At 54.1% G+C, this 26,688-nt stretch overlaps 1 protein-coding gene across 4 annotated transcripts in view; it reads left to right on the forward strand.

Moving 5' to 3' along the window:
• The first annotated feature begins 1,204 nt into the window (after positions 1-1,204).
• The window catches only part of PDE9A (phosphodiesterase 9A), a 108,068-nt gene continuing 82,584 nt past the window's right edge, over positions 1,205-26,688 (forward strand). For all 4 annotated transcript variants that reach the window (XM_055414577.2, XM_055414590.2, XM_055414581.2 and 1 more), the window contains exon 1: positions 1,205-1,326. In XM_055414577.2, the coding sequence (XP_055270552.1) occupies positions 1,258-1,326 (69 nt within the window). In that variant the 5' untranslated portion in view covers positions 1,205-1,257. The remainder of the gene's footprint in view (positions 1,327-26,688) is intronic.

A 26,688-nucleotide genomic window follows, 5' to 3' on the forward strand; every position in this document is an offset into this window, starting at 1 on the left:
ATGGCCAGGAAAGGAAAAGCAAAGACCACTGGTTGTGGCCATGGTCAGCGTAGCCCAGGCAGACAGGCAGCAAGGAGGGAGACCATGTGCCCCAGACACTCTCTCAGTAAGCAAACCCCAGACATTCAACAGATGGAAAGCAGCGGCTTGGAATTCTCTTAAAATGAAACAATAATTGCATTCTCTGTCTGGTTTTTACACTGGCTTCCAAAAGCAACAGGCATTGAAAGCCCTTCAGCATCACCGCCCTCCCCCAAACTTGTTCCCACCCCCAAGAGAACTGGGGAGCTGCAGAGGCAGTCCCCACTGGGATCTGCAGGTCAAGAGCTGCCTATAATCCCTCCCTCCCCCCCACCCCCACACTCCCTGTAGCAATTAACACGGGGGGTGGTGACCAGAACAGTGCTGAAGCCAGCAAATAGCGGGTGGCTACAGGACGACAGAAATAAAATTGCCATTTCAGCTCTGGGTGCAGCTGCAAGAGGCGATCACTCTCGAGGGTGTACACAAATTTAGGGGAAGGAGGTACCTGAAGGAGAAGGAACTTTTCCCATCTCCTACTGAAATTAAATAAGGATGGCTCTCACAGCAAGGAGAGATGGACCCAGGGGATTCCCCCCAGGCTTAAGCGGTGCTTGGGTCACAAATAGCTTAGGGCCCCAGGTGCCTGCTGATTGATGATGGAGTATCCACCTGCAGCAAAAGAGTCGTAACGGAGCACTGTCTTTGTAGGGAGGTGACCAGCCCTGCCGCCAGAGGGGGTCGCTATGGGAATCTGGTCACCTGAGAGGTGACCAGCCCTGCCGCCAGAGGGGGTCGCTATGGGGATCTGGTCACCTGAGAGGTGACCAGCCCTGCCGCCAGAGGGGGTCGCTATGGGGATCTGGTCACGTGGGCAAGCGACTAGCTTTGCAGTCAGAGGGAGTCACTCACTATGAGCGCCTGTCCAGAGGGCAGTCGGAGACCGGCTGCCCACTTGGCCCTGATTCCCAAGGCGGCTGGAGTCACAGGGACGATGGGGGGGGCGTGCCTTAAAGTGGGAGGGGAGGGGAACGGAGAGAGGGGAGAGGGGGCGGGAAGGAAAGGGAGCGGAGGCGGAGGAGGCGGAGCCGAGCGCGCGGCCCCGCCCGGCGGCGCGCTGGTTGGCCGGCCCCCGCGACCGCCCGCCGCCCGCCCCCTCCTCCCACGGCCCGCCCTCCCCGCGGCGGCTGGCGTCGAGAAAGTACAGTAAAAAGTCCAAGTGCCGCGCTCGGCAAGATGGGTACCGGCTCCTCCAGCTACCGGCCCAAGGCCATCTACCTGGACATCGATGGACGCATTCAGAAGGTAGCCCCCTCCCCAGCCCCCCGCGCCGGGCTGCGGACGCCCTCCCCGCGCGCCCCTCGCGGCGCCCGCCCGCCCGCAGCTCCTCCCCGGTGACCGCGAGGGGTCGCGGAGGCGGGTGGGGGCCGGCCAGGGGCCGCCGGCGGGGGAGGGGTCCGCGGTCCGGCGCCCGCGCATCCGCGGAGGCGGCTGCGGCCTCCGACAACTTGGCCCCGGGGCGGTGGGGCTCCGCGGGGCAGGTGCCCCCACGCGCGGCCCTCTGGAAAGGGGCGACCGCAAGCGGTGTATTTTTTTCCTTTCTTTGAGCAGAGCTTTCTTTGTAACAAATCTGATTAGGCTGAGTTCCGACGTTCCGAGGCTGGTCCATTAAGCCTTTCATTTCCGGTGGAAGGACCCTGGACCAGTCGCCCCAGGAGCCGGTGGGCAGACCCACGGGACGGACACCCTGGACAGGGGGGACGGGGGGTGCCTGGAGCTCGAAGCCCCTGCGGGGGCCCGGCACCGCTTCCTGCCTAGCGGGGAGCAGGTTGGGGCGGGTGTCGGTGGAGGCTGGCACGGCAGGGGCTGTCATCCCCCATCCCTTCGGTTTCCCATCCCAGCAGGTGGGCAGCCCTGAGCCTGGAGGGGGTGACCCGGGGCTGTTTCACCTCCTGGGAACTGCGGAGAGACCCGATGACCCTCCGGACGAGCTCTGCATTCAGAGCATCTCCTGCTTCTGATCGGCAGAGAGGGACAAAAAGAGAGCTGGCTTGGAGGACGCTTCTCTGAGCTCCCTCTGAGGTCCTGGGGGGTGGGGGAGAGGAAGGCCACAGTGAGGGAAATGCTCCCTGACCCCAGCTGGACACTTCAGGGAAGCCGTACATCCACCGCGGCTCACTCTGCTCTTCTCAAGGCGCACCCAGAGCGGAGAAGCAGGCGGAGATGCCCCAGCCGGACACAGAGTAGGCGCCAGGGCTTGGGTGTCTGGGGTTCTCAGACACCCTCTGCCAGCAGCCTCACTCTCGCCTCATCCCCTGCTTGATCCCAAGAAAGGAGAAGTGTGGGCTCCCCCTACCCCCGTAGCCCGCTTCATTGAAACCGGATAACGGGGAGCAGGGGCTCTGAAGTGAGGGCAAGTGGTCACCAGGCGCGGGACTCCCCCAGGTCCCCGGCTTCCAGGACTGGGCATCTGTGACTGCACAGGAATTTAACAGCCTCCCCAGAGGGAGAAAGGGCCCTCCACTGAATACTCCCATGCTCCAGCATGGACACATGTGCACAGACATGCACACCCAGACACACACGTGTGCACATAAAATGTGTGCACCCACATGCACACAGGTGCACACACATGCACACACCGCATGTAGACACACAAGCGCAAACACACAGGTAAACATGCACACATACACACAAGCGCACACATGCACGTACCACATATAGATACACATATATACACAGGCAGACATACACACAAGCGCACACACAAACACACACACATGCATGCACACACATAGGCAAAGATGCACACATACACACAAACATACTCATGTACACTCACAGGCAAAGACTCACACAGACACACAAGCACACACACTTTTTCTATTCCAACAGAGGAGAATTATCAAAGCTCGACCCCTTTTATCTTTTGAAAGAGTTGAGATGAGATGCTGTCAGCATCAGAAGTGATAGTTCCCTCCCAAGAATGTCCTGAACGTTTCCTGGAGAAGTCTAATGGGATGTGGGTGCCAAGTGGAAGACAGGCTCCTGAGGGAGGGGAGCGCTGAGTGGTGGGCTTGACTCGGCCGTCCTTGGGGACATTTTGCTGCTGAGATACTCGAGGCTCTGGTGATCTCCACAAAAGCAGCCGGGCATGCGGTCCTGGGAGACAGTGAGCACCTGTGTTCGGGAGTGGCCAGATCTGATGTGGAGTGCCAGCTCCACTGCTTTCTGTCATCCTGGGCACCTTAACCCTGAGCTCTTCTGAGCTGGCCTCCAGGCCAGTGAGGTGGAACACGAGCATCGTCTTTGTAGACTGCTGTGAACAGTGAAGGAGGCCGTGTAGACTGAGTGCCTGGAACCCTCTGGAACACAGCAGGTGTGATGTTCTCTGTGGTTGGTCCATGCCCTTTGATACAAACGAGAGGAGGCAGACCGTGGTCCTCAGACCTCGGCCATCACTGTCACTGCTTCTTGACCTTGCTCTGTGTCCTCTGCTTTTGCTGCTGGTGCTGGGGGGCTGCGGGGGAGGGCTCCTGGCTGCACCTTTAGCCCTGGGGGAGAGCTGGATCATCTGGGGTTCCGAGCGTGTGCTAGAAGTCCTAACCCCCAGCCTACCTCACACTGGCACCCAGCAGCTCAGTTGGGACTTTAAATCCTGGGCTGAGAGCTCCTACAGAAATGTTTTCAGTGGCTGCGGTTTCTTAAAGTCCCAGGCGCTGAATTAATTCCGAAAGTTCCCGGCATGCCGTAGTGTTCTGTCTTCCTTTTATCCATCCCTTCTCCTTTCTGGGGAAGTCACTCTTGAGGGGAGAGCCTGGGGACGCAGGGCGGGAGGCAGGAGCTGCTTCTGGCGCTTGTGTTGTTCTGTCCATCCCTCAGCGGCTCCCACGTTGTTTCTATACTCCGGCCCTCCAGTTCTCCGGCTCCTGGTCCTTCCCGTTCCCCCCAGAGAGGGCCCCAAAGGGGAGGAAGAAGGTAACATTCAGAGCAACGGCTTGTCGGACAGTATCTGCTCCAGCACTGCCTGGGGGGCAGATCTAAAATTGTCTGAAGGGATGGCCTGCCAGTGTCCCCTCTGAGGATGTACCATAGGGATAACGCTGTAGGTGTTCCAGGTTCTTAGAGAAACTGGTGGCGCCCCAGTGACTGGCTCACTGCTTCCTTGGTATGGAGACTCAAGCACACACGTTGCATCACCCGCCCAGGTACCCAGTGCGGGGCCACCACAGGGATCTTGGGTTCCCTTGAAGGATCCGTGTTCCATCTGCTGGCTTTTCCTGCAGAGGTTGTACATAGGTGGCTTGCGGGGGGAGCGCAGACGGGGCTAATCTTCCCGGGTCTGGTTCCTTCCTGGATATACCCGGAAGCGGCCTCCAAGGGGACTGAGAGGCGTGCAGGGATCCAGTCCCTCCTCAGGGCCTCCACGTCCAGCCCCTCAGATCTGGATCAGTTCCCTAACCTCCCTCATTCACGATTTCTCCACTGCCGCGTGGGGATGCTCGTCGTCCTGCTTGTTGCAGGAATCAGAGTGGACAGGGCAAATCACTTAGTTATCCCAAGTGTTCACTGAGCAGCTGCTCCATGCTGAGGGCTGGGGTCCAGGGTGAATGGGGCATTCATGGCGCTCGGTGAGACGCATCAAGCCGTGGCCCCTTTGCATACCCTCCCCAACCCTGCTTCCCCCGGGAGGGACGGACTGAATTGCTGCTGTTGCAGGGTTCCCGGTGAGGAACAGGACACGGCAGGACCCAGCTGGTGGAAAGGGCTGGTGCCGGCTACATGAGGGTTTCCATGAAGAGGCTTCCTTCCTTAGGGAAGACCAGCCTGGTGGGGAAGGGGCCCTTTTCCCAGGCCGGGCAGCCTCAGGAGGACCCGGCCTGCGACTGCCGAAAGGCCAGGGCGGCAACCTCACGCAGCAAGCTGCATCTCCGCACACCTGGCTGCATCTCCGCACACCTGGCCACATCTCCTGGTCCGCCACTTGTCGGGGGCACAGATGGGACCTGGCACCTCTTGGCACCAAGTGAAGGAGGAGGGAGTGGGAGCCAGGTCTCCAAACCCAGTGATCCGGGAACCCTCCTGTCAGGGCTCCCCTCTAGAGCTGATGCATCTTAAACCCACCCAGAGGGCTTGCTGTTTCTCTCTGAGGCTTCCCCCACCTCAGAACCTGCTCCTTTCTCCCACCTGCCTCCGGAGGAGGATTGGGCTTGGCTGGGTTGCCTGGGGCATGACAGATGATGCCACTGGCATCAGGGAGCTTGAGGGACTCATGCTGGTGGCACGTCTGGGTGTGGGTTTGCCCACCTTCTGAAGGAGGCAGAGTGAGGCCTTTGTGGGATCCCTGACCCTGGGCTTGGACTTAGTGAGAAGCCTTGTGTGGGCAAGACCAGTCATTCTGGGGACCATCGTAAGTGGCACTGAAAGGGACCTATTGGTGTATTGCCTGTCTAGTGACGTTCCCCCCCAACCCCCGCCACAGGAGAGCCCCTCACCAGGCGCTCTTGGCCGGGACCACCCCCAGCCACTCTGAGCTGTGTCCCCGCCTTGCTCTGTAGCTGAAATCCAGGTCTTAATAGGCATCAGCCGCTTGAGTTCTGCTCAGTTGTTTCTGCTCTGAAACAATGGAACAAATGAGAAAAACCCGGAAGGAAAAGCAGAGAGAGCCCTGGGAAGTTGTTGAAATGTCAGCAGAAGGCTGTTCCCCGTTCCCGATGGTTAGTTGTGGTTGGGTCCCCCCACCCCACGCTGGGACTGCTCCCCCCTCTTTCCCCCCTGGAGCTAAGCCCTCTGCTGCTGAGGCTCCTCTCCATGTGCTGCCTTCCTCTCAACCTGGCTCTGTTGCCACTTGGGGCCCCGGGCCCTGCCATGGATTCCTTGGGAGCCAGCAGTTAGCCCCCGTGGACCTTCAGGGCCAGGCCCGCCATCCCCTCCCCAGCAGTTTCCCTGGGGCTCAGGCCCTCCTCCCTGCTCTGGGGGCCCTGGCTCTACCTGCCCTGCCACAGGCTCCTGTGTCCCGCTGTCCTGCTCCAGCCCTGCTCCCTCCAAGGACGTCAGCCTCCCCTGCCTTTGGCACAGACACAGGCTTTGGCCTTTCAGGCTGGCTGCTCATCTCAGGGCAGTCCTGTCCCCTGTTTGTTGAAGGGTGCCCCTGCCACAGTCTTGTCCAGTGTGGTCAGCGTGGTGAGGCCTGGAGTCCTTCCCTGGCTCATGAAATGTCTCCCCTCCTGGGATGTCTGTCCAGCCACCTGGCCAAGCCCAGTGGAGAGTCCCTTTCACCCTCAGACGTGTGCTTGGCTCGCCCCTCACTTCTCCCTTCCCTGCCTGTCGGCAGCGTCTTGGCTCATCTGTGCAGGGAGCGTCCGAAAGACCCTCCGCACTTCTCTGGGCTTTGCTGCTGTCTGGCTCCTCACATCACCACCAGGTGGACGGTGGCTCCCCTTGGTCGCCCTCCGAAGTCCCAGCAAAGTCATTTATCTTCCTTTAAATGTTCATAATGCAAGAGCTTTAAAAGGATATTGAAATGGTAGCATAAGCGAATTGCAGCCAAGGAAGCTGGAGAAAGGGGGTCATTCCACACCCTCTCGGAGTTTCAATGTAAATGGAGGCAGCTCTGGTCATCATGGGGCAGACACCCTGCCCCTCGCCCACGATGACCCTGTGTATCCAGCTGAGCTATGAACATTGACGCGTCTCCACTTTCAGTCTCTTCACCAAATAGATAAGCCGTTAGAGTGCAGCCACCTGACTCTGGAGGGGCCATACCGGCTGCTCCCCAACACAGCCTCTCGGGTGCAGGGTCTCACACGTTCTAGCCCAAGGCCGCGGGGGACCCAGGAGGCTGCAGATCTCCCTCCTCCTTCCCACTGGCTATGGTTGGAGGCCTCTTAAGCCAGACACTTTCTGACACCCGGAGGCCCTGGGAGGGGGTTGGCTGGGGGCCCAAACCCCGCTAATGCCATTGGGGTTGACGGATAATGTTGTGGAGACCTTGTAGGCCAAGTGCAGGGGGCAGGGCTGCTCTCTGCAGTCACCTCTGTGGTGGACAGAGGCCATGGTGCTGGACCCAGCATCTCAGTGCCCGGCTCTGCCAGGGGAAGGCCCCAGGGAGGACACCTTCTCCTCGATGAGGTGGGTGCAGTGCTGGTGCCCCGCCCCCCATGGGGTGATGCAGTTGGCTCTGAACAGCACCCATGTGGAGCCCAGGGCAGAGCTGGCTCCCGGCAGAGGCTCAGTGAGTGCATCTTGTCCCCTGGCCCCCCTCCTTGTGCCCAGGACCTATCCCCTCGTAGACCCTGGAAGGAGCCTGGCGGTGCCTCGGTGTCCTCAGTTTTGTGTCTGTGAGCCCACTTCAACAAATAATCACAAAGAGGGGGCAGTGCCAAGGCCCTGAGACCCTGGGGCCCACTGCCCAGGCAACTCCTCCAGCCTGGTAGAGGCGATGCCTGTTGGCAGCAGGGCTACCTCATGCCCTGAGCGAGGGCACCAGTGATCTCACCAGAGCCATTGTGGGCTAGGGGGCTGCTTGGCCTCAGAAACATGCAGAATGCAGCCCTGGGCATCAGGAAAGAAGAGCACAGGCAGAGTGCCCCATCAGAACCGACATGCAGATGAGAGATGAAAGGGATGCCTCCAGGATGCTGAGCCCTGTGCCAGCCATGGGGGCCCAGACACCAGCCCAGCTGTGGGCAGCGGGAGCTAGGTGGACAGGTAGCCTAGAGTCACTACAGGCTGCGACTCTGCACCCCTCTCCTGGGTTTACTGTCTGTGATTGGCAGGCTGCACTCCTGGGGCCTGGGGGGGCAGACTTTGGCAAGAAAGTCTAAGAGGGTCCCCAGAGGACTCAGAGGAACCTCAGGTGTCCTTGTGACAAGGTAACCCAGTCCCACCCCACTGAAGGATTTCTCCATGCTCCATCTCCACCCCTCCCCACTCGGGACAGACAGGCCATGAGATGGAAGAGAGCCCCCACAGCCCTTGCCTGGGTGGGGCAGAGGCCTGGGCTCCAGGTGGGGATGGCTCACAGCCAATGGAAGGGGCACGTCAGTGGCCCAGCTTGAAAGGCGTTGACATGGAGCCTCTTGCTCGGCTCACTGGACTGTTTCCTCATGCTTTTGTGGCTATTTGCATTTCCAGGGTTGTGAATCTTCCTGAGAAAAATGTATTCTAAGACCATGCATACCTGAAGATACAGCTGTAAGAGTCTGAAAAGTGCACGCGTGTCTCCCTGGGCACCAGTTTACAGCTGTGCTGTGGGTCACTGCACAGTGCCTTCAGCTGCCTTGGAGATGGCACCAAGCATTTTCAGTCTCAAAAAAGTAATATCTGCAGTCGATGGTGTGGCTGCGTGCCTCGACCCTACTCCTGCCTGCTTGTCCCCTGCACCGGCTCCATCACCTCCACCAGGTGCCACAGCTCCTTCTCGCTTCCCAGAGCTGTTCCCCCAGTGGGACCTTTTGCCTGAACAGAAACTTTCAGCACCTTGACTCTGTCTGTTGTTGCTCAGGTGCCGAGTCCTGCCTGACTCTGTGTGACCCCATGGACTGCAGCGCGCCAGGCCTCCCTGTCCATCACCGACTCCCGGAGCTTGCTCACACTCGTCCACTGAGTCGGTGGTGCCATCCAGCCATCTCACCCTCTGTCACCCTCTTCTCCTGCCCTCAATCTTTCCCAGCATCAGGGTCTTTTCTGGTGAGTCGGCTCTCAGCATCAGGTGGCCAAAGTATTGGAGCTTCACCTTCAGCATCCAACATTCCAATGAATGTTCAGGGTTGATTTCCTTTAGGATTGACTGGTTTGATCTCCTTGCAGTCCAAGGGACTCTCAAGAGTCTTCTCCACCACCAGAGTTTGAAAGCATCAATTCTTCAGCGCTCAGCCTTCTTTATGGTCCAACTCTCACATCCATATATGACTACTGGAAAAACCATAGCTTTGACTGTATAGACCTTTGTCAGAAGAGTGATGTCTCTGCTTTTTAACTCAGTCTAGACACGAAGACCCAGAATGTTCTGTTCATTTGGGTTCAGATTCCCATTGATTCCCATTCATTTTTTTAATTTTTAAAAATTGTGGTAAAATATGCATAACATACAATGTTACCATCTTCACCATTTTACGTGTACAGTTCAGAGGCATTAATTCATTCACACTGTTGTGCAACCATCCCCACCATCCATCTCCAGAACTTTCTCATTTCCCCGAATGAAACCCTGTCCCCACTCAACACTGCCTTTCTGTCCCCTTCCACAGACCCTGGCACCAATGACTCTGTCTTCTGTCTCTGTGACTCTGACTTCTCTGGGCACCTCCTGTAGAGGGGGTATCATATAGTATTTGTCCTTTTATGGCTGGCTTCTTTCCCTGTGCATCACATCCTTAAGGCTACTCCAAGTTGTGGCAGGTGTCAGAATGCCCTTCCTCTTTAAGGCTGAGTCAGATTGCCCTGTGTGGAGGGACCACGTCTTGCTGACCCACTTGTTCATCAGTGACTCTGCCGGCTCTCCTGTAAGCCTGATCATTCCCACTCTTCTCTCCTCAGTTCGCAAAGAGGAGGTCTGTTGCATTATCGTGTCTTCTGGAAAACATTGTGTCCGCATAGTCCTCCCGTTTTCCAGACCTGGTTGTGTTCATCTCAGGCGGGTGTTTGCAACGTGGTCCAGGAAGTGTGATGTATTTCAGGCGGGGATGAAAGTAAACCGTTCAGGGAAGACAGATGCTTTTCCGATGCAATTACACTCAGCCCGTTTACCGGCAGCATGACATCAGCGTCAAGAGCATCAGTTCAGGGAGGGGTGCGGTTTGTGTGCGTTTGTACCCGTGAGTGTGCAGGCAGGTTACGTGCCTCAGTGTCTTCATCTGTGTGGTGGGGGGAAGCCAGCGTCCACCTCACAGGGTGGCTGTGATACAATTCAAGTGTGTATGTCCTGTGCTGAAATGGGGTGGCACGTGGTGTGTGCTGTGTAAGGTCATGTTGTTTTTATTTTTATTTATCTGTGTCACGGATTTGAGTTGCCAGATCTCTGTGTCTTGTTGGGGGAGCCTTCCCGAGACCCCTGGCCTTGGGCATCTCCCCATCGTTCCAGGCCCAGGGCTGTGTCCAGGCATGCTCTGTGGAATGAAGGGCTGGGCCAGCCCCACGGGTGCGTCCCGCTCATTGACACTGGAGACTGTGTTCCCCAGATTGGTCCCCAGTCCACACTCCTTCCCCCATTCTTTCCAGGAAAGACAAGACTGGGAATGCCTTTCATTTCTCTTCCGACTGTTTCTGAGGCGGTGCTCTGTGAGGACTGCAGTGAGGAGGGAGGTGGGAAGGGGGGACGTGACCCCCCAGCGCAGGCTCTCGGCTTGGATGCACCAGGATCACCAGCCCGGGTAGTGACGACGTGGGCGGCCTGCGTGTCTGCACACACTCCAGCTGCATTAGGGTTTCTGGGCCTCTGGTTCGTTTATTCTGCTGGAAGGGATTGTAAAGGTACTCACAAGCACTTAACAGTAATTTTACAGGTGGATGAAGCCTTTCTGTGGAAGCGAGCCGTGTGTGGAGCACGCTTGGCCAGTCACTGGCCCCTGTAGCCTGGGGGGACTCGCTGTCTGTCCCATGTCCACTGGCTGTAGCCCCCCACACCCAGGCCCTCTGCCCCTCGTGTGCAGCCTGGGAGAGCTGCCTGGCCCTGTGAGGGTTCTGGGTAGGGGAGCTTCAGGGAGACAAAGTCAGAGCCCGCCCGTGGATGGTGGGAGTTAGAACCGTTTGTCACCGGGAGATCCTCCTCAATTTAGCCCAGATGGAACACAGCCACAAAGCAAAGCGGCCACCGCCCTCCCATCACCATGCCCAGCCCTGCAGGCTCCGGGTACCCGGGTGCTGTCCAGGGGACTCAGGCATCCCCGCGGCCGGCGGCACGTCATATTGATTCATCTGTAAGCAGAACAGTTAGCAGAACCCAGTGACTCAGGCTGCCTTTATCCTCACAGCTTCTGCCTTGGGGGTATTTTGTTGTTGTTTTTACTTTCATAGCCTTACAAATCATAGAAAAAGAGGCCATGCATTTGACGTGATCATCTAGAGATCTTCAGTAATCTCTCCACCTGCAGTTTACATTTGCAAAAGCAGCTCACGCAGAGCGTCATTCATTGTTACGTAAAGGCTGACTGTCAGCCGCAGCAGCCGGGTGTGGCTGGTGGCTTGTCTGGAGCCTGTCTGCTGCACGCCCCAGTTCCAGGGTGCTTTGGGGAGCAGCCCCCAAGATGTTTTCACTCAGAGTTGTGTTATGTAAGCTTCACATGGGGAAAAGTTGAGATATGGGCAGTGCTTAAAGACTCAAAATTAATGGTCATACATACTCTTAAAAAATCTCTCAATGAAACTTCTTATGTAAGCCTCAGATGTCTTACCGTCACTGTTAATAACAGAAAAATCGAAAGCTGGGAGCAAATACAAGGAGCCCTGAAACACGTGGCTCCGGGGATGGCCCAGGACGCCCCCTGGAGCCGCCAGAATGTGCAGCCACGGTCCAGCATGTGTGGGAAACCGATTCTGCGCGTGGTGTTTTGAAGGCTGAGCCACAAAGAGCAGAGACGAGAGATGGCATCTGTGCCCTCTGGGCAGAGACGCACAGAGTGCTCCAAGGAACGAGGGTGTGGAGGGCATTTCTGGTGGCCAGGTTATAATGCAGAAACGTGTAGAAGCAGTGACTTTCCTCCAGGAATGTTTCTCGAAGCAGTGCCGGGTGGCACTGATAGAAAAGGTGGATGAGATGGGTCACAGCCTCAGGGAGTGGAGAGGACACACCTGTGCAGGTGACGCCTGGGTGATAGAGGAACAGCAGCCCTGTAGGTGGGCAGAGGCCGAGGGCAGCCCTTCTCGATGCAAGACTTGGGTGCCCGTCCCAGGCGCCTAGGGTGTTAAGCTCTGATCATCGGGGTCTGAGTCTGTGGCCTTCAGTAAGTAAGTCTGGAGGGTGTGGGCTTCATGCACTGCCGGACGCAGCTGATGTTCTGAACTGCGGACATGTCGAGACCTCCTTCCACCTGACCTGCTCCCTGCGCCCCCATGTTTCCGCCTGGAGCATGACAGAGTGCAGAGCCCCACACCCTGGCTTTCCCGACTCTTCTTGCACACAGCCGCTCTGCTTCCAGTCCCTTCCCCGAAGCCCAGGGCCTTTCTCGAGATGGAGGGCCCTGGGTCTCTCATGTTGGTGCTGTAGCCGGGGCCCTCTCTGGGTCTGGGGTCTCTGACTCTGTTTCCAGCCCTGTGGTGACCCCTCCAGCTCCTACCCTGCTCTGCGACACCAGGCTTGGCTTCTGGAAGAAGGAGCCATGGGGGTATCGGCTTTCAACCAAGTGCTGTGAGCCCCGGGCATCAGATTTTAAGAACAGTGTACCTGAGAGGGATTGTTTGGTTCGGTGCAGAGGCTGCTCGGGCCACACGGCCTCCACACGCTGGGTGACATGGGTGCCGTGCATCCGGGGACAGTGTGGGTCTCTGTGTGGCCCGGGAGACACCGCCCGGCTGATGTTACCTCGGGGACAAGCACCCCTGGAAGTCCGGCGGCACTGAGCAGAAACCCTGATCTTTGGGGGCACTTGTAGCAGCCGGAGGGGGGCCCTTGGGGGTTTTCTTTGGGTGGTGGACACTGGCCTCTGGCTGGATAAGAAGCTGGACAGTGGGGTTGGACCCCCTGAGGCTACCATTGCCCATGCCCAGAGACGTTTTCTCACAGGAAAACTATTTTTCTTTTTATTTTGTATTGGAAGATAGCTGATTGGCAATGTTGTGATAGTTTCAGGTGAACAGCCAGGTGACTCAGTCATACACACATGTATCCATTGTCCCCCCCACTCCCCTCCCATCCAGGCGGCACGTAACGGTGTATGCTCAGTTTTTCTAATGAAATTTCAAGCAATAAAAAGAAAAGAAACACAGGGGGTGATGGAGGAAAGAAGGAAGTCCTCTCTTCACTGCACATGGCGGCTCGTCGGCTCCCCCATGCCCCACAGCCAGCTCTGTTCAGCAGTCTTCCTTCCCCGCCTCCCATCTCAACGTGGTCACCGTTGCTCATCAGGGTGTCTGTGTGATGGCCCAGGTTCCTCTGGCCCGTTCATATCCACCCACGTTGTCACCTCATCTTGCCTTGTTCCTCGGGGTTCCCACTGTTTTCAGTGAATTGTGTCCCCCCAAAAGATATGCCCATGTTCTGACCGCCCCCCCGCCACAACGCCCTGTGAATGGACTCTGTTTGGAAATAGGTTCTTTGCTGATGTAACCAAGATGAGATGAGATGGGGCTGGACTTGACTGTCCTTGAAGAAAACGGAGGTGTGCCCGTTCAGAGAACAGATGGTAGAGGCAAAGCCTGGGCTGATGCGTCCACAAGCCAAGGAGCCCCAGGGGTGCTGGCCACTGTCCAAACTGCAGAGAGACAGCATGGACCCTCCCTGAGAGTTTTCAGGACCCAAACCCACCGCCACCTCCACTGCAGACTCCAGCCTCCAGAGCTGAAGATGAACTTCTGTGGATTTAAGCTGCCCTGTTGTGGTATCTTGTTATTGGGTTGACCAAAAATTTCCCTCGGGGTTTTCACATCATTGTACAGAAAAACCCAAATGATCTTCTTGGCCAATTCATACAGTAGCCCCAGGAAACTCATACAGTTACCTCATTTTAACTTGATTACCTCCTTAAAGACTTTCTCCAAATACAGCCCAGAAAGCCTGGACCCTTCTCTGGAAAAGGCTGAAAGGCACAGCTTCCCTAGACACCCCAGATCCCCAGATCCCCAATTCATTCCTGCCAGGAAGTGATGATGGAACTGGATGCTTGCTTCCCAAGTCTGCTGAGGTCTGACATGAGCTGGAGGGAGGGGTCCTTCCCGCCTTCTGGTCCTAGGTCTCACTTTCATGTGGTTTCTTCTTGTCTTTTGCCCTTGCCCAACCCCCACCTTCTTCATCTGCTTTGAAACAGGGTGGGAGAGGCTGCATATTGGGACCAGACTCCCCGTGGATGGTCCCCAGGGCCTCAGGTTCTCCCCAGCACTTTCCCTTTTGCACTCTTCCCTGCCCTGGGACACTCAGGAGCCCTGATCCCAGGGTGGATCCCCTGGGACCACATTCAGAGTTCTGATGCAGCAGAGCCCTGCGAGGGGAGCACTGGGCTCTGGGTCACGAGCTGCCTCTCACTGGGGTTAGAGCTCGAGAAGGAGAGCAGATCCGAAACCTTGGGAAACGTCCTCACCTCCAGCTCCGTCTCAGCACATTTCTTATTCTTTTAGTTCGTCGCTTTCTGCATTTTCAGTCGCCTGTGATCCATTATTTAGAACAGTGAAGACACCAGAAGTGAAAAAAAAACACAGAGTAACCCAGAGAGATGACAAGAGTGCTGAGTGGCTCAGCCGTGACAAATGGGTTTCGTGGGGAGAAGGTGGCTGCCAACTGGGTGGGAAATGGGCCGTGAGATCCCACTGAGCCCGGGGAGGCAGGGGTTTGCAGCATCTGGGTGGCCGAGTCCTGCTGGTGAACATCCCTAACCAGGACAGAATTCCTCCAACTGGGCACTGTTCCCTCCAGCCTCTCCACCTCCCTGCCCCACACCCACAGCAGCTCTTACGGGAGGTGGGGGAATCTCAGCTTTTGACCCTCCAAGCCATCACTGGCTCCTCTCTTCAACCTGTCCTTCCCTGGTCCAGTCCTGCAGCTTTATCCCAGTCCTGTATGCCCTCCACACCTCAATAGCATCAAGGACTCCTCATTGTTGTTCAATCGCTCAGTCATGTCCCACTCTTTGCAGCCCCATGGACTACAGCACACCAGGGTTCCCTGTCCTTCACCATCTCCTGGAGCTTGCTCAGACTCCTATCCGTTGAGTCGATGGCGCCATCCAGCCACCTCATCCTCTGTCAGCCCCATCTCTTCTTGCCCTTAGTCTTTTCCAGCATCAGGATCTTTTCCATTGAGTCAGCTGTTCGGATCAGGTGGCCAAAGTCTTGGAGTTTCAGCTTCATCATCAGTCCTTCCAGTGAATATTCAGGGTTGATCTCCTTTAGGATGGACTGGTTTGATCTCCTTGCAGTCCAAGGGACTCTCAAGAGTCTTCTCCAGCACCACAGTTCCAAGGCATCGGTTCAGCACTCAGCCGCCTTTATGGTCCAGCTCTCTAAAGGACTCCTATCACCTGCAAAAGAGATTCCAGCCATCTCAGAATGAAGGTCAAGGTGTGCCAGATCCTTGGGGCGTCTGTAGCAGATCACCACAAACAGAATAACCAAAAAGAACAGAAACGTATTCTTTCATAGTCCTGGAGGCTGAAAGTCCTAAATGAGCTTCACTGGGGTCAGAGTCAAGGTGTTGGCAGAGGCCCTGAGGGAGCGTCCGTTCCCTGAATCTTCCCACGTCTGGGGCTGCCGGCGTATCTCCGCTTGTGGCCATATCCCTCCAGTCTTCAAGGCCAGTATTCTCCAGTCCGTATCTGCCCCAGTCTCCACATCCTTTCTCACCTCCCTGGTGACTGTGTGATTTCATTTAGTCCCACCTACATCATCCAGGATTGTCTCAGGAGCCTTGATCTCAGCACACCTGCAGACACTGTAGGGTAGTATTCACAGATTTCCAGGGTTAGGGGGAGGGTATCGCTCAGGGGCATGGGCTTCCCAGTGGCTCAGCGATAAAGAATCCGCCTGCCAATGTTGTAGATTCAAGTTTGATCTCTGGGTCAGGAAGATCCCCTGGAGAAGGAAATGGCTACCCACTCCAGTGTTCTTGCCTGGAGAATCCCATGGACAGAGGAGCCTGGCGGGCTACAGTCCATGGGATGATAAAGACTCGACTTAGCGACTAAACAACAACAATCTGTGGAGTGTATTCAGTTGCTCAGTCATGTCCAATTCTTTGCGACCCTATGGACTGTAGCCCGCCAGGCTCCTCTGTCCATGGGATTCTCCAGGCAGGAATACTGGAGGGAGTGGGTCGTTATTCAGGGAGCCATTATTCGGGGACTGCAGGGATGTCAGCTGCTTGGTTGTAAACACATTCCAGCTTCAGCTGGCCCCACATTTCCTGGGCTCCGCAGGCTCTCTGCATGTGGTCGCTGTGCCCTGAACCCCATGGGCTCGCTGGTCTTGAGTGTGCGTGAGGCAGAGCGAGGGGGTCGTGCCTTCCCTGCAGCCCCAGCCCGTGCCCCTGCTCCTGTGGTCCACCCAACCCTCCCGGCCGACCCTCTTTCACAGACGTGTCCCATCTGCCTTTAGTTCCTTGTGTGTTGTGAATGTCACCGCGTCCCCTGCCACTGGAACCGGTGACAGGAGGGGCTTAGAGGTCTCTCTGCCCCCCCCGCAGATCTAGCGCTACCTTTGGTTGTGTTAATTCATGCCATGTGAGACCAGTGTGCCTCTCAAATGCTCTCGCCTGACAGACGTTTATTGAAGGCCTCCTGTGTGTTGGATCCCAGAGAAGGTGATGCTAGGGAGGTGACGTGCTTCAGAACATCAGCCTCAAGTCACCCTCCCACCCCCTGGCTTGCTTTTCCCATGGCCCAGGTTTCAGCAGAACAGGGTTTGCCTCTACCAGTGTCCCATGCTGCTTGTGTGATCTTGGGCCTCAGTTTTCACATCTGTAAATGGGGCTGGTACCTGCCTGGCACACGTTTGGATCATGCTTAACACATCCCAGAAGTCTTAGGAAGTGTTCTGTGGAAGCTGTGTATCTTCCCTACGTAGCAGATGGGGAAGGTATGCATTGAAGAGGGTAAGGCATTTGCCCATGATCCCAGAGTCCATGAGGAGCAGAGCTGGTAAACCAGGAGAGCTGGCTTCAGGTCCGTGTGGTGAATGTGCCTCTCAGGGAGAAGGGATCTCACTCATGGGGTGAGGTGGTCATCCCAGTGTGTGGGGCTTGGGGCAGAGGCTGCCCAAGGGAGCCCCCCAACACTGTGAAGCAGGTGAAGCTGGTGTCCACTCTGAGGATGAGATGTCAGAGACTAGAGATGTTGGGAGACTTGCCTGGGGTGCACAGTTTATTAGAGAAGGAACAGTCAGGTCCTGATGCCCAGCCTGGAGGCTTTTCCTTGGTGGATTCCTCCCAGCCTTGCAGGCTCTGCAGCGAGGTTGGGGTTTGGGGCCTCTCTCTGCATTCACCCCAGGCTCACCCTGTCACAGCTCCAGGAGGCTTTGCACGGCGTGTGCAGCCTCCCGAGCGCATCCATGATTCCTGGCCTCAGCCACCCCTGGTCTCCATCATCTGAGATGGTTTATCACAGTGAGCTGCCAGCTCCTCCCTGCTCCCTCACTCTGACCATCACCTGCTGCTGGACTGGCAGTCGCCCCTCCTTTTCATCCCCGCTCACTTGCTATGTGACCTTGGAAGAAGGGTTCCTCCCCTCTCTGAACTTCAGTATCTGCAGGATAGGAATAACAGTCCCCTCTGTTAAAGCTTGCTTTAAGAATTGAATACAAATAAGTGGCAAGAAAAGGGGACCATCCTCTTTCTTACACACACACACACACATTTTCAAGTCAGGATCCACAGGGTGCATTTACTTGCTGTCACCCTTGGCCTCTTTCTATCCATTTTTTTTCATCCCCTTTGTGTTCCTTGTCATTTATTTGTCAGAGAAGACATATTACTTATGGTTCTCGAAACATGCCCTAAAGATCTGACATCTGAGAAATAATAAGGGAAATTGATGTCAGTTTTCTTTGCATGAGCACTGTGGCTTATCTTAAACCCTAAGAAAGAGATCTTATATTTTAGAGATCCACGCTGAAATACGTGCATGAAATAATATGATGTCTAAAATGAGCTTTCAGATAACCCTGATGGAGGGAGAAGTTGGGAGACAGAGAAGGCAGGATGGATCTTGTGTTGCTAATTGTGGAAACTGGGAGGTGGGGACTGAGGTTCTGTTATGCCAGGCCTTCAGCTTTTGTAGTAACAGAGCATTTCCATTATGTATAAAAGTTCTCTTTTTTTTTTCAGAGAACATACGTAATGTGTCTGGTTCATAGTAATAAGTGGTAGTTTTTGTTTTTATGTTTTCAAATGACAGGACCGGAAAAATACCTCTTAAACTGGAAAGAGAAATAAGGCCTAATTCAGATTTTATGTTAGACAAAGAAGCTGTGATTGCCTGCCTGGTGGTTAGCAGTGATCCGTTCTGAATGTGACATTATTGTAACATGTTCTAGAAACAGGGGGGAGGATGGAATGAACATTATATTCACCTTTATGTATGTAATTTATAATTTGAGGTGGACTGCAGAGAAATTGCAGATATACATGGATGGATGGGGAGATAGCCTGCAATCTTTCCTTTGGTGAAAATGTGTATTCCTTGAGGCATAGTAAAAAAAAAAAAAAAGTTAAATGTGGGATTTGGGTCTTGGTTTCTTTGTAGCTTGTTTGTTTTATATATTAAACACTCATAATTCCCAGGTGCTGAAAAAGCAATAGAAATTCAGCTTTTAATTCCCCCAAAGATAGCAAAACCACCACTGAGTTGGCGTTCAGCTGTCCTGACAGCTGGCCTGGTGAGTTCTAACTTGTGGAGCTGGAGCATGGGCACTGGGGCCAGACTTAAATACTCTGGTTTGCCCTGAGGGAAGACAGAGCCCTATAAAAGCTTAATAGTTTATAAAAGCTATAAAAATAAATCATGGTCTGATAGGCAAAGGAAAGAAATTTGGATTGGTTTATTTTCTTCCGAGCGTGGGGTCTAAATCAATATTCACTCCAAGTAGGTGATCAGAAATATCAGTAATTTAAGAACAAGGCAGACAGAATGTAGACACCGCTAAGGGGGAGTGACAGCAGAAAATAGGCCAAGTGACCACCTCTGCTTCCCGTTAGGACCACCATTAAAGTTTGACTTCGGCACTGCACGCATCTCTGGGCTTGGAGCCAGGTGGGCCAAGTTTATATCCAGGACCACACAGACCTGCCCAGGCCAGGTTCTCTCTCTGTGTCAGGGCTCTCATCTGAGAGCTGAGGGGATGATGATACTCCAAGCTTAGGAGGTCCCTCCAAGGACCCAGGGTCACGGTGTAAGACGCTTGGCTCAGGTTTTGGCCGGAGCGTGGACTCAACCACATTAGATGGTGGTGGTGGTGGTGGTGGATTAAGGGATGGTGGTGGTCACGGTGGGGATGGTGGTGGTGACAGTGGGGGTGGAGGCGGAGGCGGTGGTGGTGATGATAACGATGGAGTAAGGGATGGTGAGTCATGGTGGCGGGGGTGGAGGTGATGGCAGTGGTGGCTCTGGCAGTCTTGGTGGTGATGCTAGAGGTGAGAGTGGTGATGGTGGAGCTGGTGGTGGAATTGGTATGCTAAGTGGTGTAACCTAAACTCAGCAGATGCAGAGTTTGGCCTCAGCTTATTGACACGAGGATGCTTGGGCACCAATATCCCGACACATGAAACCACCCAGAGATGCTGACGTGTTGACGTCAAGGCTGTGTGTCCTCAGTGCCTCTTGCTTGTGAAAGTGGCCTTGGTACAGTCCAGGGGGTGCCTCTCCATCTCCAGGGAAGATACCCGTGAATTTCAAGGGGCCCTCCTGTAATCACAGCTGCCACTTAGCTGAGCACTTCCTGTGTACTGGGCCCTCTGTATGTCATGATGAAGCCTTCACCCTGGTTGCTCACTCTGCAGGGGAAGAGTCAGAGCCTCAAGGTTAAGAATCCTGCCCTGGATCAAGCTGGAAAAGCAGAAGCTGGGCCTGAAGTCACTTCTGTGACTCCTCCCCGTCCACCCCTCTGCTCTGCATGTGACTGGAGCAGTGCACGACCCTGGCCCCAGCTCAGGGCGATCCTGGGATGTGAGACTGTGGGAACCTCAGGGGCTGCAGCCAATCCAGGGCCCACTCTGTCAGAGGGAGCCAGCTAAGGGCAGTCACTCACTGACTGTCCTTGCCCTCAGGTGCCCCCTCTGCCCTGAGGGCCAACAGTCAGTGCAGTGATTTGTATAACTTTAGCAAAAAGTTTACATACAGTCCTACAATGTAAAGCTTATACAAACAGTTAAATGACTGTATTCAGTTCAGTTCAATTCAGTTGCTCAGTCGTGTCCGACTCTTTGCGACCCCATGAATCACAGCACGCCAGGCCTCCCTATCCATCACCAACTCCCAGAGTTCACTCAAACTCATGTCCATTGAGTCGGTGATGCCATCCAGCCATCTCATTCTCTGTCGTCCCCTTCTCCTCCCGCCCCCAACCTTTCCCAGCATCAGAGTCTTTTCCAGTGAGTCAACTCGTCACATGAGGTGGCCAAAGTATTGGAGTTTCAGCTTTAGCATCAGTCCTTCCAATATTAGTACTTATTTATTCTGTAAGTTCAAATGTACAGCCCCCACTGGAGAATTACTGGGAACAGGAAGGTTCCTTGTGTGAGCACTGAGTTTGGAATTGGTGTTTAGGCTGGCACCCGCAGGCTTACATTGGTGTCAGCACCAGTGAGCTTCAGCTCATTTCACTGACCCCAAGAAAGCTGCATGAGGAGGGCCCTGGCCTGACCGTCCTGCAGCCATGGAGAGACCTGAAAACCCCAGCAGGGTGGCCCTACAACTCACCAGCCAGGAGGCATGTAGATCCGAGCCACTAGGGTCTCAGGACAACAGTCGTGGGCAGCCTCACGGGTGCTGACTGTGTGGACCTGACACCCAGGATGACATCTCCCTCCCCAGATGTGTCAGTATTTGAGTTATTACAGCTGAGTAACTTGCTTTAGAGGGGCTTCCCTAATAACTCAAATGGTAAAGAATCCATCACAGTGCAGGAGACCAGAGTTCAGTCCCTGGGTCAGGAAGCTCTGCTGGAGAAGGGAATGGCAACCCATTCCAGTATTCTTGCCTTCAAAATCCCATGGCCAGAGGAGGATGTGGCCTCATCCATGGGATTGCAAAGAGCTGAACATGACTGAGTGACTAATACACACACACACACAGAGTTCAGTTCAGTTCAGTCGCTTAGTCGTGTCTGATTCTTTGCAACCCCGTGGACTGCAGCATGCCAGGGTTCCCTGTCCATCACCATCTCCAGGAGCTAGCTCAAACTCATGTCCATCGTGTTGGTGATGCCATCCAACCATCTCACCGTCTGTCGTCGCCTTCTCCCCCCGCCTTCAATCTATCCCAGCATCAGGGTATTTTCCAATGAGTCAGTTCTTCACATCACGTGGCCAAAGGATTGAAGTTTCAGCTTCAGCATCAGTCCTTCCAGTGAGTATTCAGGACTGATTTCCTTTAGGATTAACTGGTTGGATCTCCTTGCAGTCCAAGGGACTCTCAAGAGTCTCCAACACCACAGTTCAAAGGTATCAATTCGTTGGCGCTCAGCTTTCTTTATGGTCCAGCTCTTACATCCATACATGACTACTGGAAAAACCATAGCTTTGTCTAGATGGACCTTTGTTGCTAAAGTAATATCTTTGCTTTTTAATATGCTGTCTAGGTTGGTCATAGCTTTTCTTCCAAGGAGCAAGCGTCTTTTAATTTCGTGGCTGCAGTCACCATCTGCAGTGATTTTGGAGCCCAAAAAAATAGTCTGCCACTGTTTCCATTGTTTCCCCATCTATTTGCCATGAAGTGATGGGCCTGGATGCCATGATCTTAGTTTTCTGAATGTTGAGTTTTAAGCCAACTTTTTCACTCTCCTCTTTCACTTTCATCAAGAGGTGCTTTAGTTCTTCTTCACTTTCTTTCTTCAGGGTGGTGTCATCTGCATATCTGAGGTTATTGATATTTCTCCTGGCAATCCTGATTACAGCTTGTGCTTCATCTAGCCTGGCATTTTTCGTGATGTACTCTGCATATAGGGCTTCCCTTGTGGCTCAGCTGGTAAAGAATCTGCCTGCAATGCTGGAGACATGGGTTCGATCCCTGGGTTGGGAAGATTCCCTGGAGAAGGCGAAGGCTACCCACTCCAGTATTCTGGCCTGGAGAATTCCATGGACTATACAGTCCATGGGGTTGCAATGATTCAGACTCTACTGCGCGACTTCACTTTTTCTCACTCTGCATATAAGTTAAATAAGCAGTGTGACAATATACAGCCTTGACATACTCCTTTCCCTATTTGGAACCAGTCTGTTGTTCCATGTCCAGTTCTAACTGTTGCTTAGAACTTGCATACAGATTTCTCAGGAGACAGGTCAGGTGGTCTGGTATTCCCTTCTCTTGAAGAATTTTCCACAGTTTATCGTGATCCACACAGTCAAAGGCTTTGGCGTATTCAATAAAGCAAAAGTAGATGTTTTTCTGGAACTTCCTTGCTTTTTCGATGATCCAGCGGATGTTGGCAATTTGATCTCTGGTTCCTCTGCCTTTTCTAAATCCAGCCTGAACATCTGGAAGTTCACGGTTCACACACACACACACAGTTGCTTTATAATTAGTGTCTAAAGGAGTTTACATAGACCTACTTAAAGGAAGGATACCTGGATGCAGTGCTGGCAGACCACCGCCACCTGCCCTCACTCCAGAACAGTGCTGGTCAATCAGATCCCCTTCCCAAATTTGGGGCATAGCTCCCCCGGAGATGGTCTTGCCCCATCTGCTGATTTGGACCCCTAGGAGACCCGCCCAGGCTCCCTGCAGCCCCCTAGCAGGACTCTACACCCATCCTGGTCACTGAAAACCTAACTTGGGTGGGGTCTGGAAGATGCATGGGTGTGACGGGCATTAGGTTAGGGTCTGACGCTGTAGAAATTCTTCACCATGAAGTCCCGCTGTGTGGGCGGCGAGTCTTAACTGGAACCAGTGGGGAGTGGTGGTGGGGGTGGTGGGGACCACCTTCTCTGCAGCCCCTTCTGTCTGCATGGCCTGAGGTCCCCCAGGGGCCATGGCCGGTCCCTCCAGCCCCATCTCAGCCTGAGTCCCTGCAGCTGGCACATAACCCTGGGACCTGCTTCCTTGTCCATCCCGGGAGGTGCCCGGCCTCATCCTCCCCACCCTGTCCCCCCACCCACAGGGTCCCCGCCTCTCCCTCCCTTCTGGTTTCCTCCCGTGCTTCCAGCTCACACACCAGCTCCCCCCTCCCCCCCTTCCTCCCCAAATGCTATTTAAATTCTGAATTTTGTCCTCTGGCTAACTGTCATTTAATTTTCTCATCCCCTTGGCTTAAAGCCAAAGAGTATTCTTTCCAAATAAAAATGGTAAAGACCTTTTTTTTTCCCTCTCCCAAGATTCTTATGTAAATACAGCGCAGCCTGCTGTTGGGAGGGAATATTCATAAGCCAGTTGTGTTATCGATTATTAACATCAGCTTCTAGATTTAGGTCACTTTTGGTTACAAAAGCCCCATGTATCATTGTAGAATATTTGAAAACTACAACCCATTAGCTCACCAAAGAGGAGAAACTGCTGCGAACATTTCAGGACCTCTCCTTCTGGTGTTTTCAGCAAGATGGAGGGAGACAGGATCATCTTCTTTAACATAATTTTTTCTTTTGATCATTGTCACTCAGCATGACAGAAGCAGCAGTGTTCAAAATCATGATTTTAATGCCTATATAATATTCCATCGTGGAGACTTAACTTAAGAGGCAATCGTTTTGTTGTTTTGGGATGTTTAGCTTAATTCCCGAAGAAGGCAGTGGCACCCCACTCCAGTACTCTGGCCTGGAAAATCCCAGGGACAGGGGAGCCTGGTGGGCTTCCGTGTATGGGGCCGCACAGAGTCGGACATGACTGAAGCGACTTAGCAGCAGCAGCAGTTCCATTTCTCAGCAGCAATGAACGGAAAAGGAACACCTCCACTAGCTCTTTGCTTGCGAAGGGCCTGTGCAGGGCAGTGGTTTGGACCCAAGCCTGGGAAGTGACTAGAACACTGTCTAACACTTCATAAATTTTTTTTTTTGGCCGCACAGCACAGCATGTGGGATCTTAGTTCCCTGACCGGGGATCGGACCCATGGCCCCAGCATTGGAAGTGTGGAGTCTTAACTACCAGACCACCAGGATATCCCCATAAATGCTCTTACTATTATTAAAGTTTGCTGTTAGTTTTAGTTTTAGACTAAAAATTAAAATTTAGATTAAAATCTGTTTCTGGAAACAGGATTCTGGGTCAGAGGGCACACATGTGGCCACAATTCTTCCCAGCAGGGCTACCTGGGCACATATTCCTCAAAGGGTGTCCCTCTCTCCACCCCCGGCCAGAGCTGATGTCTTCACTTTATTCGGATAAGCCCTTGGGGAAACGTGGAGATGAGCGTGTAGTTGTAAGTGATACCACGGAGGGATCTATGTGCCCTTCGCCCCGTTCCCCGCAGTGTGACATCCTGCAAAGTTATAGTCTGGGCTCATGGCCAGGATATTACAGTGGGACAGTCCCCCGCCTTATTCAGAGTTCCTCATTTTCTCGTGCTCATTTCAGGGCGTGTATGGAGTTGTACAATTTGATCACACGCGTAGGGTCTGGTATCCTCCACCACAGTCACAGCAGAAGACAGTCCAGCCCTTTCATGACCACACCCACCTCCTTTGTTCACCCCCCCACCCCACCCCACCCCAACGCTGTCTGTTCTAACTTTGTCAGAGCAGAAATGTCATATGAGTGGAGCCATCCAGTATGTAAGCTTTGGGGCTTAACTTTTATTCACATAGCATACATCCCTTGGGATCCATCTCAGCTGTCTAGATCAATAATTCATCCACAGTGCGGATGGGCCAGAGTTTGTTTAACATTCACCCGTTGAAGGGCACCTGGGTTGCTTCCAGATTTGGGCTCTCCATCCCTTTGTCGTTCTAGCCAGTGTGATGATTTTCCTTCCATTTCTTGGAGGCCAGTGTGGCTATTTTTAGAAGTCAATTCCCTCGTTTGGTTGGGTGGAGATTTCTGATGTCAGTGGGACATGCATAATTCATCATCATCAAGATACGAGAGTAAATACAGCTGCGGTGAAGTGTTAGATTTAAGATGCTGGGGGCTGAGATCCAGGGTCCATGTGGATGGAGCAAGGAGGGGGCCGGAGTGAACATCGCCGGAAGAGCCTCCAGGTCGGATCAACAGAGGAGGAAGCAGAGCTGGGAGCCACCTGGAGCAGCAGAGCTCGCCATGCGCCCTGGGGAAGGACAGCCTGCCTGGCTCCCCTGCCTCCTCCAGGACCGCGCATCCTGGTGTCTGCAGACCTCCCCACCCCGACCACTCTCTTCCGCAGCTGCAGCTGTTTAAAATCACTCAGGGGAAACAAAACTGCACAAGAATTATAATTAGGAAGGTTTTGCTCAAGATTCGTTACTCCAAGTTCAGAGATGCTCTGTGAAATGTGTTGCTAAGGCAGTCGATAAAAAATTGCACATTCAGTGTGAGCGTCACAGCAAGACAGTGAACGTAATTGCGTGTTTTACAACCAACCCCCAAAAACACAACTTACCTGACACAGATAATGTTTAATGACTTTGAAAGGGAAGTAATGCCATCCCGGTTTATGAGCCCTGTGAGATGTCTCTCTCAAGAGAAAAACTGTAGCCGGCCTCGCAGAGAGAATTCCCAGGGACACACCACTCGCTCGGGAGGCCTCCGACCAGCCCTCGTCCTGCCGGGTGCCTGGTCCCTGCCAAGCATCCACACACTGAACTTCTCTTTTGTGATCGTGGTGGGTTTTGGCTTTCCCAGGCTGCAAAACTCAGCCCAAACCCAAATTGCCACTTGGTTATCTCATTTGTCCAGGACTGGGAGCGTTTCACAGCATGGAGCCACAAATGTCGAGTGAGAAACCCACAGCTTCCAGCGGTCACTGACTTTAGGCCAACCCAAACCAGAGTTTGACAAACCCAGCAAGAAGTGTTCTCAGCAGCTGCAAGGGAGTGCCTCGGATAGCATTAGGAAATCGAGCTCAGGGCCCCAAGATGTGGAAGGGCGATCATCGGAGCCCCTGAGGGTGCTCAGAGGTTGTCTTGGCTGTCTCCCAGCTTTCTAGGTTGCTCTGCTCTGTTAACCACTGCCCCTCCCTTGTGGGCTCCCAGTTACTCAGAAGGGCTGAGTAGATGCTGAAATGGCCAGCGTAACCGGGGCAGGGACTGTGACAAGTCATTTTCACCTGTGGAGCCCAAATGGAAGGATGCTACACCCGATCTTGTGTTTGAATGCCTTGGCCGCTGCCACCAGGCCCGTTCTGTGCCTGGACTGCCGGGAGCCAGCCCTGGACCCCTCCATCTGCCACCTTAAAGAGGGGGAAGCAAAAAGGCAGAGGCGAGCAGGTGATGGACATTAATACCAGCATTTTGGGAAACTCTCTTTTAAGAAGTTCACCTGTGTGAGTTTCACATGTGGATTTCAAGTTGTGTGTGTCGGGGCCATAACCCTCAAATGTATACTGCAAAAATCAGAGCCGGCGCTGGCAAGGATGGAACACAGCATCTTTTCATAGCAGCCATGACTGTCATGGGGCTGGCCGGCCATGTACCACGATCACGGATGCGCAGACAGGAGCAGGGAGTGGAGTCAGAGACTCAGGGGACAGAGTCTGAGCTGCATAAAACCCTGTGTGTCACAGCCCAGACGGTTTCCCCACAGCAGAGTCCATTGCTGAACTGGTGGGCTGGTCACCAGAGGTATCTCACTGCCCCAGCCACTCCAAACTGGAAAATCGGACTGCTGCTGCTGCTGTTTAGTTGCTCAGTCACGTCTGACTCTTTGTGGCCTCATGGACTGTAGCCCACCAGGCTCTTCTGTTCATGGG

This window comes from Moschus berezovskii, chromosome 1 (genome assembly GCF_049115385.1).
Source record: "Moschus berezovskii isolate FMDL1 chromosome 1, NW_MosBer_1.0, whole genome shotgun sequence".
Lineage (NCBI taxonomy): Eukaryota > Metazoa > Chordata > Mammalia > Artiodactyla > Moschidae > Moschus > Moschus berezovskii.